At 39.6% G+C, this 15,605-nt stretch overlaps 1 protein-coding gene across 3 annotated transcripts in view; it reads left to right on the top strand.

The window, feature by feature from the left end:
* The window catches only part of Hace1 (HECT domain and ankyrin repeat containing E3 ubiquitin protein ligase 1), a 111,031-nt gene that overhangs the window by 69,557 nt on the left and 25,869 nt on the right, over positions 1 to 15,605 (top strand). For all 3 annotated transcript variants that reach the window (XM_036168628.1, XM_036168629.1, XM_036168630.1), the window contains 7 exons: positions 427 to 495; positions 706 to 793; positions 6,654 to 6,765; positions 6,862 to 6,959; positions 7,102 to 7,189; positions 10,955 to 11,104; positions 11,623 to 11,819. In XM_036168628.1, the coding sequence (XP_036024521.1) occupies positions 427 to 495; positions 706 to 793; positions 6,654 to 6,765; positions 6,862 to 6,959; positions 7,102 to 7,189; positions 10,955 to 11,104; positions 11,623 to 11,819 (802 nt within the window). The remainder of the gene's footprint in view (positions 1 to 426; positions 496 to 705; positions 794 to 6,653; positions 6,766 to 6,861; positions 6,960 to 7,101; positions 7,190 to 10,954; positions 11,105 to 11,622; positions 11,820 to 15,605) is intronic.

The raw sequence follows: 15,605 nt of genomic DNA, 5'->3' as shown, positions 1-15,605 counted from the left end.
AAGAAAAGTTTGACTTAATATTATTTTTCTTTGATAGATGAAGAAGAGCTTCAATAATTTCAATAAAAACAAATATAATTTGTTGGGTTTTTTTTTAGACTTTATTCTCATTTTGTTTCAGGATACTTATTGCACTAATACAAACCTAGTAAAAATATTTAAATTTTGTGAAAGTACATACATTTATTTTTATGTAAGTTTGTGATTGCTACTTCGTAAAGAGCTGCAGAACATTTCCAGTCTCTAGACGTCACTTGTTTCCATCATTTGTTGTCTTGTCTCATGGCACATACTAGGGAACTCACTGATATCTGAGTTCCTCCTTTGCTCTAGGAGCCAGTCCCACTTAATACGTATTTACTGCATTTGATATTATATTGACAACTTTGTGTGTGTTTCCTGATTTCTTTTCTCTCCCCCACCCAGAATGACTTCTCCTCGCTTCATTGAATTTGTCTGCAAGCATGATGAAGTGTTAAAATGCTTTGTGAATAGGTAAGGCTTTCTGGGATCCTTAGACTGTCTTTTTATACATATTCATTTAAACAGAAAAAATTAATTTTATGACTATTCAAAATGTGGTCATTAACAAAATTATAGCAGGTAGAGACAAAGATAGTCTTTCCTTCTCTTTGAGCACTGTATTTCTGAATTTGCATTTCACTCAATGATAATTGTCATTGTTCTTTTTATTTTTTCTTTCAGAAATCCCAAAATTATATTTGATCATTTTCATTTTCTTCTTGAGTGTCCTGAGTTAATGTCAAGATTCATGCATATCATAAAAGCACAGGTACAGACTTTATTCATCTTATTGTTAATATAGTGAAATAAAATATTTAAGTAACCTTTTTTAATTTTAAAATTCTGGGTTTTTTTTTTTTTTTTCTTTTTTCCAAGATAGGGTTTCTCTGTGTAACAGTCCTGGCTTTCCTAGAACTCACTCTGTAGCCCAGGCTGGCCTTGAACTCACAGAGATCCACCTGCCTCTGCCTCCCGAATGCTGGGATTAAAAGAGCACACCACCACTGCCCAGTTAAAATTCTGTTACTTAAAAAAAAAAAAAAATGTTATTTCATTATTTTGTGCATATGGGTATTTTGCCTGCCTGTGTGTCTGTGTATCATGTGGTCCTGTGGAGGCCAGTATTAGCCTCGAAAATGAAGTTACGGACTGCCATATGTGCACTGGGAATTGAACCCTTGCCCTCTTAACCTCTGAACCATTTCTCCAGCCTTCTGAAATTAATTTTCAGACTTTGAGTTCTGTTTAGTAATTTTACTTTAAACTTATTGCCTGAAAGATGGAGCTCTGTGCTGGTTTAGTATAAGGAATGGGCTTTCTTCTTCCAGAAATGTGTGCCGAATACCTGCTATGTTCAAAGACATGTACAGAGACAACATACTGCCACATTTCCTTTAGTGTAATTAGTTCTGTAAGGTCTTTGAGGACAGGCTTTTATTCCCAGATACACTTAGGAAATAACATCTGTGCCCTCTAGGGATTTAACAAACACGTCAGTAGTATGTTAAAGGACCGTTGAACCCTTTTGTAAAAATAATGATGTAACAGGAAACTTCTCCAAACGGACTTGATTTGACAACCTCGGTCCTACTGAGGTTGCACCTATTTATTCCCCTTGTCTGTATTTTGTGAATGCATGAGGGGAAGCTTGTTTTTCTCTTTTAGTCATGTGATTTTGACCACATTTCTTAACATCCTTGAATGTTGATTTTCTTTTGTTTTTAATTAAAAACTTCTTTTTGAGACAGGTTCTCTGGTAGCTCTGCTTAGCCTCACTCACTATATAGCTGAAGGTGATCTTTATGTTCTGATCCTTTGCTTCCCCCTCGATACATGAACAAATTATGGGTATGTTTTATTGCACTTGATTTATGTGATATTGGGATTAAACCAGGTTGTTGTGCAGGCTATAAGCACTCTGCCATTTGAGCTACATTCCCATCCTGTGGAAACCTTGATTTTTGTCATCTATAAAATAGGGAGACCATTACACACACTTGCTAGGAATAATAAAGACTGGTGTATATTTCCAGTATATGGTGGTGATTGGAGGTAGAAATTCTTTTGTTCTCAAAAGGGACTTTTAAAAATAATTAGTGAGTGTTTTTGCCTGCATGTATCTGAGTACACCACATGACTACAGTGTACCTGGTGGCCAGAAGAGGCGTTGGAGTCTCTGGAACTGGAGTTATTATACATGGTGAGGTCTTCTAGAGGAAGAGGAGCCAGTGGTCTTAATCACTAAGCTATCTCTTCAGACCCTCAAAGAGGATTGTGACTAAATCCAACAGGGAAGATAACAAATGTATCTATAGATGAGTAATTATCTTATTACTAGGTTCTTTTAAGAGGAGATTTCTTTGGTTGTAGTGAGGGGAGATTGCAAAAAAGGAAGTAGATTTTTAAGTGACTCTGAAAAACTTGAAAAATGTGTGACATTTTAAATTGAGTAAGAGAGGATGAGTTGAGTGGCAGAGTTCATGTCCCAGATCTGCTGACCTCCTGTCCCTGGCATGGTCCCTTCTCTCTAGAACACCTGCTGACCCAGTGGGCTCTGCCAAATACCTGGACAGCTGCCACTCTGCCTCCAGTGACTTCCTCTTTTCTTCTGAGTTACTCGCTGAGCCCCTGTTTTTTCTATACAAAGCCCTCCTAACCACCAGGAAAACTCCACACTGGGCCAACACAATGCATGTGGACATTCTCTTCGCTTTAATCAGTCAACAAAATTCCATCAACAAGGGTAGATGTCTAAAGCAAATGCATTTTAACTGAATCATGCAGGAAGGGAAACGAAAGGAAAAGCAGAGAGACATTAAAATCACTTAAGAGTGTTTATTATTTTATGATTACTAATCAAAACATAATCTTCATTCTAATGTATTCATTTAATATATTATTTTCCAAAATGTTTGCAGCATTATTGATTTTTTTTTTTTTGAAGTACAGTCACTAGTTACTCCTAACTGCCTAGCAAACATATAAGACTCTTTAATCTATCAATCAAAGCTCAATACTATATGATCCATTTTGGCCACAGTCAGGATCAGTGCATGTAAATAGGAAGTATATAATACTGTGGTGACTGTAGCAGAAATTTTAATGCTGCCTCTTAGAGTTTTGGAGACAGGTTTTGATTACATAAGCCTGGCTGGCTTGGAGCTTACCATATAGACCAGGCTGGCTTTGAACTCAGGAGATCAGCTGCTTCTGCCTTCTAGTGCTCAGATTAAAGGCATTAGCCACCCTGCCCAGCCCTATTTTTACTTCTTAGTTAATGTTTTAAAGGTAAAAGAAACAGTATCTTACAAAGGTAAATATGTTTAGTCTCATTAATAATAGTAATTGGCAGTAATTCTTTCACCATGTTCTAATTGTAGCTGGTAATAGTGCATTTATTTCGTTTCTTGGATGTTTAGTATTGATACAAGTTACTCAGCTTCTAAGTGCTTCACCTTTGTCTTCTGTAAAGTGGGGCTGAGTCTTTTGCTCAGTAATGTAAGCATCTGTATTTAGCCAGCGTCTAGTAACTTAGGATTATTGTGCTTTTTGAATTATTTAATTTAATTAGGTATTATTTCTTTTGTTTCCTGGGTGACAAAATGAAAGCTGTGAGGATTTCCTGACAATCACAAACTAAGTTCCAGAAGCAGGATTGGAGAGATGTTTATCTAAATTCAGATCGCATGTGTGAAAGCATTGCTTTCGTGTGTCTTCTGTTGGCATAGTTTTTGGGATGGTCAGCATCACGTTCTCAAGTACGTTTAGCTGCTTATGGATGTAGCTGCCTGTCCTCCTCCTGCGCAAGAGACAGTAAAGGATGGATGGTGGGATTGAGGCCAGTCCTGACTACATAGTGAGGTTCTGTCTCAGAAAACAGATATGAGAAAGAAAACTTCTATTAATAATAGTTATATACCCAGATGTTCACATAGTAGTGTGTGTGTGTGTGTGTGTGTGTGTGTGAATTATAAAATCAATGTGTGTTACTTACTTAAATATTTAGCTCAAAAACTAACGTGTTAGTTTAGCTTGAAACCCAGTGTTTAGTATGACTGAAGTGAAGAGATTTCATGGCGTCTTGAAACCTGATGGAAAATGTCCTCCATTGGGTGTTGATGGGGTGACCAGTGTCGGCTTTGTGCTCCTGCACTGCCTGGATCTCCTCTGACTTCTCAGGTTGTGTGAATCACTTGCTGAGCAGACCCTCAGTCTTGATCTCTTGGTGAGAAGCTCATCTCTGTCCATTGCAGCTTGGTTCGTGATTGGTCAATTATAGGGCAGTTAAGTGTTTATTTCCAAGCCACTCATAATTATATCTTGCACCAATTTTAAATTCAGGATATAGAGCACCTTACTCACTGTCTTTCCACCAGTGCATTCTAGGAGTGTAGCATTAAGTTGAGGGGGCAAAAGTTCATCCCAACGCATGTTTATCAGTGAGTTCTATCCCCAGATTCTTCCACATTTCACTGTTCTCCAGTGGAGTATTATCCTTCACATTTACTTTGTTATTCCTCTTTCCTGCTGAAGCCAGGGCCCCATCACAGCGTCCTGTGTGATCTCCCTTTATACTGTACTCATTTTGATTGCCTTATTTACCATGCTTCCTCTGACCAGGTGGCCGTAATAGTGATGATCTGGAACAGGTAGCTCCATGTTCTTGGCCTTTTACCCAAGAATTGAAAAATAAGGACTTGCACAAATTTGCTAAAGTGGCAAGCTATCTTTACTAGAGGGAAGTGCTAGTACAGTTTATAGATGGATATACTGTCCAGATTGACTGTGGACCTCATGAGCTGAGAGTATTAAGAGTCTCATTTATTGTAAGTGTCTTCCTTTTATGGAGTTTGGTCGCTAAGGGAGCGTAGACAGTTCTCTGTTTTGATTTGTAGTTCAGAACATATAACCATTTTTTTTTTCTGTTTTACATGTCTCTTCCCATAATGTATCTGATTTTAATCATACGTATGGCCAATTATACATAGGCATACGATGGTAAATAGGGGATTCTTCTGAAAACTTTACTCGAGGAAACAATTACTTCTCATGAACCTAAAACCAATTCAGGCCAGATTTGTCCTATTCTTTGTACTGGATACATTAGGAGTGCACTTGAATAGAAGTCTATACTGGAGTACATATAGCCCAATACAGGAGGGGATTTCGAGGTAGTTCTGAGGTTTCTTGGTACATGCGGATGAAAAATTAGGTCATCAAGAACAGTTTTAGAAGGGGTATGCATTCATAGGCGGAATGAAATAGGGCTCCCGACTGCAGTGTCCCCTCTAGCTGATTGTCTCAGCCCTGTATCTTTTACGTGGACCTCACCCTGTTCACCCTGTGCTCAGGTCACTTTCACAGACACTCTTCCTCCAAGGTGCTGGGGATACAGCTCCAGTTACCCCAGCACCGTTGCTGCGTCTTCCGGAGGGACCACCCGGTTTCCCTTCTGTGCTTTTCTCTAATTGATGTGCCTGTTTTCCTGTGTCCTGAGCAAGTTCTACCCAACCTTAAGTCAGGGTTCAAACTGTGATCCTGCAAAGCCCGTGGCCTCATCCTTTGCATAACTTCTCAGTCTTTAGTGACTTTGCTTGTCACTGTCGAGAACCTGGTATTGTGTACATATTTGTATTCTGTATTACCTCACCTTTTTAACTTTCTCAAGCAGTTTTCATCTGTAATTAAATTTTCTACTACTCTCATATACTCAGATAACCTGTAGTATTTGCATATACTATATCTTTAATATTAATTTCTGATTAATCATAAAAATTAGAGTTTATTTGAGTTTGCTTTCTTTGGCAGATGAGTAAATGTAGTAAAATTTTCAGGAGTTCTTAATTTTCTGTTTTTAAGGTAAAGGAAGGGAAGACTGTAAGATAATAAAATTGTATCTATTGCCTAAATTCCTAAGAAAAGAAGTAAGAATGAACTAGGCATAAAAGATTTGTTTTAAAAAATATTTTAATTATGTGTATATGTCATATGTGTGTATCTGTGTATGTGATTACAGGTGTACATGGAAGCCAATATTTTAGTTATGTATGTTCTGTGTGTGTGTGTGTTATGTGCATGTGAGTGCAGGTTCTGTGGAAGCCAATATTTTAGTTATGTGTATATGTTATATGTGTTTCTGTATGTTGTATGCATGTGAAATGCAGGTTCTGTGGAAGCCAAAAGAGCAGCACATGGAGGACATGGGCTGGAGTGACAGGCATTTGTGAGCCATCTGGTGGGGATTCTGAGAATTGAACTCAGATCCTCTACAAGAACTGTACGTTCTTATCTACTGAGCTATTTCTCAAGCTCAAAAGTTTAATACTTGGAAAATTTAATGGAACAGTCAGTATAATTTTTCTGGGTGTGAAAATGCATTCATATAAGCATTATTTGACTTAAAAGAAATTTAGTGTATATTACATACCTGATATTAAGTTCTTTGATATAATTTATCAGTTGAAAACAGGAATTAAAAATACATTAAGTAAGCTATTTAAGATCACTTCTTTGTGAATGCTTATTGAAAAGTTAGAACATGAACGGTTGCATCTTTTTTCTGATGTGGTAATTATGTGGTTTAAATACTAATAACATATTTTTACTGTCATTTTTTTTTTTTGGAGTAGCCATTTAAAGATCGTTGTGAATGGTTCTATGAACATTTGCACTCAGGACAGCCAGATTCAGATATGGTACACAGGCCGGTGAATGAAAATGATATTCTCCTGGTTCACAGAGGTATGTTTAACAAAGAAACAGTTAGATGGATAAGCCATAAAATAGTTGTTATTGCAAGTTTTAATATGTTAAAATTAACCAGTGCTACATATTCAGATTCTATTTTTAGGAGTAGCTGTGAAATTGTATCAAAAGCAAATTGTGCAAAACTAAAGCAGGGGATTGCTGTCCGGTTTCACGGCGAGGAAGGCATGGTGGGTGTATAAACTATCATACCACACTTTCAGAGTTTAGTATTTACCTGAGATCACTTAAAGTGTGTTATTGTTTCAGAGAAAATGTCTAAGTGCAGTATATTTCTGTTGTTGCTAAATTTTATTTTCTTGAATTCTTCAGGGTCAAGGTGTTGTGCGTGAGTGGTTTGATATTCTGTCAAATGAGATAGTCAATCCTGACTATGCACTGTTCACCCAGTCAGCAGATGGTAAGTTGTATAGGCTAGACCTTCCTGTTACTGCCATATTCATCAGACTATGTCAGGAAGTTTGTCTTTATTCCTTTAATAGCCCTGTTGTCTAGGTGGATGTTTCCATGTCATAGGAGAGAAAACTGAAGTCTGGAGTTTTGTCCTCACATAGCTTTCTTCTAAACAGTTTCCAAATGCTTGTCTCAGGGCTCTGGAAACTTCTCTCTAGAACTTTTGAGCTTATTCAATTTGAGGGTTGTCTGTTACTGTATTATTACTTTTAATTAACATTTTCTTTTATAAAATGGACTTTAAAAAAGTCTTTTATTTGAAAATAAAAACTTGCTAACCCTATTTTTATTTCCAAGTTGTAAAGTCAAAGTCTAGTATTTATGATGTTCCATCTTAATTCATTTATTCATAATGCCCTCAATTTTAGTCTTTTTAAGAAATCAAAATCAGGCAACTAAAAAACATGCCCTTGGGCTGGAGAGATGGCTCAGCCATTAAAGGCTAGGCTCACAACCAAAAATATAAAACATGTACGTAACCATATAATAAGATGAACCACTGTTTTGGAAATGGTTCATGCAACCTATATAAAGATATAATTTGATACTGTAAACTAAATACTGATGATTACCAACTCATTTTGAGAGATATATTTGACATCTAACTTGATAAAGTGAAGGTAGGATTTCGGTTTTCAAATGCTATGTATGGTTGCTTATTTTTCCTGAAAATATTCTTTCCCCAGTATTTGCACTTTTGAAAGAAGAGAATATTTTTGTTTTGTTTTGTTTTTGTTTTTCGAGACAGGGTTTCTCTGTGTAGCTTTGCGCCTTTCCTGGAACTCGCTTTGTAGACCAGGCTGGCCTCGAACTCACAGAGATCCTCCTGGCTCTGCCTCCCGAGTGCTAGGATTAAAGGCATGTGCCACCTTCCGGCAGAAGAGAATATCTTAACTGTTTATAACTTCAGACTGCAGCACCCAAAGTAGCAGCAAGTGCTTGCTTAATGGGGAGAGTCAAGGGAGGCCCCGGAATGGGCTGTGTGGGGCAGAAGTCTGTAGGCATGTCTCTGTTGAACAGTGCCTCTGGCACACCTGGAGTAATGGAAATTACTTCAACTCTGTAGCCTCTGATCGCTTGCTGTGAGGTGAATTTGGTGTTTGTAGTTTTTATGACAACAGGTTTAAATATGTAGGCCTAGTCTTTAAAGCTAGAGTCAGCATACTGTAGGTTTCTGTTCTTTGCAGTTTCTTACTGAGGCAGTTTAGTTGCACATGTGGAGTCATTAGATGTCCTTCCTAAGTCATGTGAGTGAGAACAGAGTGTATGTGCAATCATACAGACTAAGATTTTGATTTGTTCATTTTGTAATTCATAAGTTTTCTCTTGGGAATCATAGTATTAGTAACTTAATCCAGGTGAGATATTCTCTGTTATTAGATGTGGTTGTCATGAAGGAATTACATTTGGGATTTAAGAATTTTTGATGTGGGGAATGTTTAGGTAGACCTAATGTTTATAGTATTGTAAAAAAAACTTATTTTCTTATCAAATTGAGATAGCGACACTTGTAGTTTCTGGTTAGAGTTTGGCCTCTGCGGTGATGGCGGTGTGAATCCTGGTTCTCTCACTTTCCTTCCTGTGAATATTGGGCCAGGAACTTAACCTTTCTGATCCTGTGTTGTGGAATAAGAATTTAGTTCGATGGTACGTGAAAACACAGCTTAGTCCCTGGCACAAGGAGAGTGTGAAATAAATATTAGATGTTCTTACTTTTATTTTTGAAATGTTTTCTTATGCAATAGGATTTCTGTTTTAAAAAATGTTCACTATTTCTTGAAAAATATTTCAATAAATGTATTTGTTTGAAAAAAATTACCAGTTTTAAATTTTTTTTTAGATTTTTGTTTTTGTTTTTCAAGGCAGGGTTTCTCTGCATAGCCCTGGCTGTCCTGCAACTCTCTGTAGACCAGGCTGGCCTTGAACTCACAGAGATCCACCTGCCTTTGCCTCCTGAGTGCTGGGATAAAAGGTGTGCATCACCACTGCCTGGCTTAAAAATTTTTAGATTTTTTAAAATTATTTTTAATTATGTGTATGTGTGTGGGTATGTTCATGTAAATGCAGATGATCATGGAGGCCAGAGGTATCAGATTTCCCTGGAGCTGGAGTTACAGGCAGTTGTGAGCTACCAGATGTGAGTGCTGAGGACTGAACTCTATTCCTCTGGAAGAGCAGTAAGTGCTCCTTACCACTGAGCATCTCTCTAGCACAGTTAAACAGTTTTTAATACTGAAACTCAGAAGCTGGCAGGGTTACAGGTATATTTAAACTTAAAGTTTAACACAAATTTTTATTGTTTTAAGTGGTCAAGTAAAAATTCCTCGTCTTAAGATTTTTGTCTATGTACTTTTAAAAATTTTTTCTTTTATTTATTCTTATTAAGAACCCAGTTTTTTCAGAAATTTGTTAGTGAAGAAATATGCAGAGCTAGGAGAAGAAAATAGAGTCTCCAAAATCTTTGCTGGTGCATCTATAATCCAAAGCATTATCCCTTGAAAAGGTAAAAAATAGAATTATTTTCAGCATTTTTTTTTTGGGATTATGGTTATGTTTCTCTTTGAAGTCTTTGTGGCTATGATGTCACATCTTGCCTTGCGATAGGAAGTGATCGTGAGAGGCAGTTCAGAGTGGACGATATGCTTCATGTGCCTCTTAAGTCATTCAACAACAAGTCTCCAGATTTCCACTTCCACCTCTATAAACAGTCACAGCAGTGCAGTTCAGTGCTGCACTGGAAAATCAGAGATCTCCGAAGCACCCAGTGAATGGTTGTCAGAGTATTCTGTTTTCTAATACCTGCCCACTTTTCTTTGCTGCTGTTTCATTAGGTTTTTCAGTTAGTCTTTGTTTTAGTCTTGTTGTCTGGAACAGTAGTGCAAAGCATGACCTCAGTGTATATTTTCCTAGATGAATGAGTGAATCTGTAATCCACGTTAATGGCCAGAAAACGTATTGAAGGAGAGATAAAGTCAAGGTGTGGCTCTAGATTTTCCCATCTCACCGTCGACCATTTGAACCAGACCCTGTGCTGACTTTAAATACATTTGCTCTCTGTGCAATTGTCGCCGCTTCCAGCTCCAGACCTTTCCCATCAGCCCACGGGAGACTGCCTGAGTCAGCTCCCTCTAGCCTGAGTAACACTACTTTGTGACTGTTCTAGAAATGAATCACACTGTTACATAGTTATCAGCAGTCATCCCCTTGCTGTGTTTACTTTCACTTCCTTAGAAGTGGTTTACACTTGATTATTTGCCTTGGAAAGAATTGGATGAGTTTTAGGTGTAGCAGATTTTCTGATCATTAGTTAGCATTAGTAGGCAGCACGTTCAGTGATTAGATCTATTACTAAAGAATGGTTCTTTCCATAGCATTGTGTATCTTAACATGCAAAATCTAGTGAGTACTAGGCATGTATAGGTGAATGGAGCAATATCTGCCTGAGGTTAGAGCTGAATAGCTACCGCCACAGTACCTGGAAGACTGCGTGTATATGTGTTTGATCTTTTAGGATCTCTTTTGTACACAGATTATCCTGAGAAATATGAATTAATGGTTATCTTTTATACTCCAATTCTAGTTTGTTTATATATTCCACAAAGAACTGCATAATGTAACCATGGCCTTTGAGTTACATGTGAATAAATTTACCTGCATTGGACTGTTCTCTATTGTGCATACGCATCTTACTACTTTGTGTTTATTTCAATAGGAACAACTTTTCAGCCCAATAGCAACTCCTATGTCAATCCTGATCACTTGAACTATTTCCGGTTTGCTGGACAGATCTTGGGATTAGCTTTGACTCACAGGCAGCTGGTCAATATTTACTTCACACGATCATTCTACAAGCACATTCTTGGTAGGAGTTTACTATACTTCTGTGGATATTTACACTGCTTTTCTCACAGCTTTTAGAGAGAACTGAGAAGCATTGCCATTTTTATTGAAATAACTGCTGTTATGATTAGAGACCATATGTGTTCCTAAGGTATCTGGGGGCTAGAGGGAGAGAAAAATGTCCTTCTTTTAAGAAGGAGTACATTTAGACATTTTCTACTTGCATTTAGTGTGTATTTGTTTACATAAAGCATCCATTTTTATGCGAGTGTACCTAAAGTAATTGTCATTTCTGAAGCTTAGAACAGTTTCCTAAATAGCTGTTTCAAAGAAAGACTGCATTGTAGAGATGTAGAGGGAACAGTGGCTTCATTTAATGGATTTCTAAATTTAGAAATTAGCATCCATTTAGAACATACCACAAATTTGATTATATTTTGCTCTTTTTCAAAGTATCTGTAGAGGGCAGCATTTTACCACTAAATAGGTAAAGGAAAGTCAGAAGAATGTATTGTAACTGCTGTTTTTGCACATTTTTAGGTATTCCTGTCAATTACCAAGATGTAGCATCTATTGATCCAGAATATGCCAAAAATTTGCAGTGGATTTTAGATAATGATATTAGTGACCTGGGTCTAGAGCTGACTTTCTCTGTTGAGACTGATGTGTTTGGAGCAATGGAAGAGGTGCCTTTGAAGCCCGGGGGTGGAAGTATTCTTGTGACACAAAATAACAAAGTGAGTATTCAGATTTTCACCTCAGCCAATCTTAAAATGGCCCTGATCACCAGTTTCTCTAAATCACTCCAGCATTTGCTAGAAAAACATACCTTGCTTGTATTGCTAGTAGATGAAGTGCTTATTAAGTTAACCAAACTACCACATCGAAGACTCAACTAGAAGACTGTTCGGTCTAGTACTGTGATGAGATGGTTAGCAAGGCAGTCTAGAACACTGTTTAGTTGATTGTGGAAGTCAGGCATCTGCACTTTAAAAAATTTGATTGGAAATATAAAGTAAATGATGCTAATTGCGCATTAATCACTATGGTACATTTTAAAGTTAGATATTAAAGCATTTTGTATTTGAATGTATGCATATGTGTGAGCAGGCATGTCTCCAGTGCAGATGTATGTGGAAGCCAGGTGTTGACAGTTTTACTAACAGTTGCTTTTTTACCTTTATTTATCAGTGGGAGCACTGAAACAGTATTTATTGACATTCGATGTAACTGTGTACTTTGGTGTGACAATTGTTTTAGAAACTTATACTTTGGGGACACTTGCATGGGAGCAGGTACATGTAAAGGAGTTCTTCCCACAAGTGGGTGTGGTCTGAGAAGAGGCTTACATGCACATCAGTTACTGTGTGGCATGTGTCTATATAATGCTTTCTAGAGTTCATTGGTAAGTGGGAAAATGTGTGGAGGGTTAGTGTGTGAAGTGGACGTTAAGCTCTGTGGGTGCACACTGACTTCTCACATGTTTGCAGCCACACCTGAGGAAAGGCAGCAACACAGGGAAGGTCTTCAAAGAGCAGGGGTGGCTGAGAGGACGCCTACCCACTGTCCTGTGTGTCTGCGCAGGGGTGGCTGAGAGGACGCCTGCCCACTGTGTCTTGTGTGTGTCTGAGCAGGTGACTGAACCTGAGGACGCCTACCCACTGTGTCCTCTGTGTGTCTGAGCAGGTGGCTGAACATGAGGACGCCTACCCACTGTGTCCTGTGTGTGTCTGAGCAGGTGACTGAACCTGAGGACGCCTACCCACTGTCCTGTGTGTGTCTGCGCAGGTGACTGAACCTGAGGACGTCTACCCACTGTGTCCTGTGTGTGTCTGCGCAGGTGACTGAACCTGAGGACGCCTACCCACTGTGTCCTGTGTGTGTCTGAGCAGGTGACTGAACATGAGGACGCCTACCCACTGTGTCCTGTGTGTGTCTGAGCAGGTGACTGAACCTGAGGACGCCTACCCACTGTGTCCTGTGTGTCTGAGCAGGTGACTGAACATGAGGACGCCTACCCACTGCATCCTGTGTGTGTCTGAGCAGGTGACTGAACCTGAGGACGCCTACCCACTGTGTCCTGTGTGTCTGAGCAGGTGGCTGAACATGAGGACGCCTACCCACTGTGTCCTGTGTGTCTGAGCAGGTGATTGAACATGAGGTCGCCTACCCACTGTGTCCTGTGTGTCTGAGCAGGTGACTGAACCTGAGGACGCCTACTCACTGTGTCCTGTGTGTGTCTGAGCAGGTGACTGAACCTGAGGACGCCTACCCACTGTGTCCTGTGTGTGTCTGAGCAGGTGACTGAACCTGAGGACGCCTACCCACTGTGTCCTGTGTGTGTCTGAGCAGGTGACTGAACCTGAGGACGCCTACCCACTGTGTCCTGTGTGTCTGAGCAGGTGAATGAACATGAGGACGCCTACCCACTGTCCTGTGTGTCTGAGCAGGTGATTGAACCTGAGGATGCCTACCTACTGTCCTGTGTGTGTCTGAGCAGGTGACTGAACCTGAGGATGCCTACCCACTGCGTCCTGTGTGTCTGAGCAGGTGATTGAACACTGTGTTTGTTCTGCACTATTTTCTGAGGCAGTGTCTCTCAGGGGACCTGAAGCTCTCCATTTTGCCACACTGTCTGGCCAGTGATTCCCTGTGAGTCACCTTTGGCTATCCCCCTTAAGTCTGGGCTTACAGAGCCACACCTCCTTTCTAGGCTTTCACATGGGTCCCAGGGGTCTGAACTCAGATTCCTAAGCTTATGTAGCAGACACTTTACTCACTGAACTGTCTTTTCTGACACAGAAAAGACATCTCAGTATTTAAACCTTGTGTGTGCTTTCATGTTCCAATAAATCCTACCTCTTGATTTTATATCTGTAGTATACACATATATAACAATTGTTTTTATTATTACATGCCATCTAAACATGATATTTGTTTTAAATTTGACCTAAAAATCGATGACATTTAATACAACACTATTTTATATTGCTGTATGTATCTGTCATAGTTAGGGTTTCTATTGCTGAGTGAAACACCATAACCAAAAAGCAAGTTGGGAGGGAAAGGGTTATTTGGCTTATACTTCCACATTGCTGTTCATCACTGAAGGAAGTCAGGACAGGGATTCAAACAGGGCAGGAGCGAGCTGATGCAAAGGCTATGCAGGAATGCTGTTGCCTGGCTTTCTCAGCCTGCTTTCTCATAGAACCCAGGACCAGCAGCCCAGGAGAGGCACCACCACCATGGGCTGGACTCTCCCCCTTGATCACTAGTAGAGAAAATGCCTTACAGCTGGATCTCATGGAAGCATTTTCTCAACTGAGGCTCCTTCCTCTCTGATGATTCTAGCATGTGTCTAGATTTAGTAAAATGTAGAATATTTTTCAAAGGCCCAAAGACATAGGCACATTTTTAAAGTGTGTTTATTCACTGAGAATTTTATGCAGTGTGTTTTGACTGCATCTTCCACTCCTACTGCTCCAAGATCCACTCCCACCTTCTTCACCTCCATCAATTCTTTTTTAAAGAGTCCATGAAGATCAATTGTTGCCATCTATTTCCTCCTTTACTTCAGCGTGTGGGGCCATCTAGTGGTGTCTGGCCCACCTGTCAGGAGCTGTACCCTTAAAGAAACTGATTGTTCCCACCCTCAGCACACCCCAGAAGCCACCAGCTTGCAGTAGCTCCTTGGTTAGGGTTGTGCTCACAAACCCCTTCCCACCTGTACTAGACCCCACTGCTATGAGCATGAGTGTCGTGGTTCTGCCATGTCCAGAAGAACAGGCTCAGTTTGATCGTTCCTGCGCTCTGTCTCTGACAGTCTTTCTGTCCCCTGGTGACACCAGAGCCTGGGGAGGGTGACATAGATGTCCCCTTTTTGGCTGAGCACCCCACTTACACTTTCTCTGCATGTTGACCAGTTGTGAATTTCTGCCTTAACCACTAGCTACTGAACCAAGAAAGCTATCTGAGGAGCTGTAAGAACTGCACTAATCTCTGGGTAGAAAATGATACAAATTAGAAGGAAGTTTGGTCCTGCAATAGAAAGTGGTTGGTTGCACCCATGACACCTATGCTAGTATTATACGCGTTAGCAGTTCTTGTCATGTTGGTCATTATTGTAGCCTACAGGGTTCAGAGCTGAGAAAGACTATTGATGACTCTTACCCCCAGGAGCCCCTTCTTCCTATCACCTTCTAGTTCTGTGAAAGCTAACCAGCAAGGATGAAGCTTCCTGGTCAGCACCAAGTTGATTTCTCCATGCCCTATGACCCGTGTTTGCAGTCTTCTGTAGTAGGGACTTACATCAACTTGGAAGCAATTGTAATAGCCTGTACTGAAAACAGGGTTCACAGGTGTGCTTGACGACAGCTTGAAGGGAGTACCCTATTCCTTGCATTGAGCTTTCTATTTGTCAGTCATGGTCACATTTTAAAGCTCATTGACTTTAATATTCTAGTCTATTGAATTGGGATAATGATAGGGAATTTTAACATTTTTGTTAACTGAAAAAAATTAGT

This window comes from Onychomys torridus, chromosome 19 (assembly GCF_903995425.1).
Source record: "Onychomys torridus chromosome 19, mOncTor1.1, whole genome shotgun sequence".
In the NCBI taxonomy this organism is placed as follows: Eukaryota; Metazoa; Chordata; class Mammalia; order Rodentia; family Cricetidae; genus Onychomys; species Onychomys torridus.
This window is presented reverse-complemented; position numbering and strand designations above follow the sequence as displayed.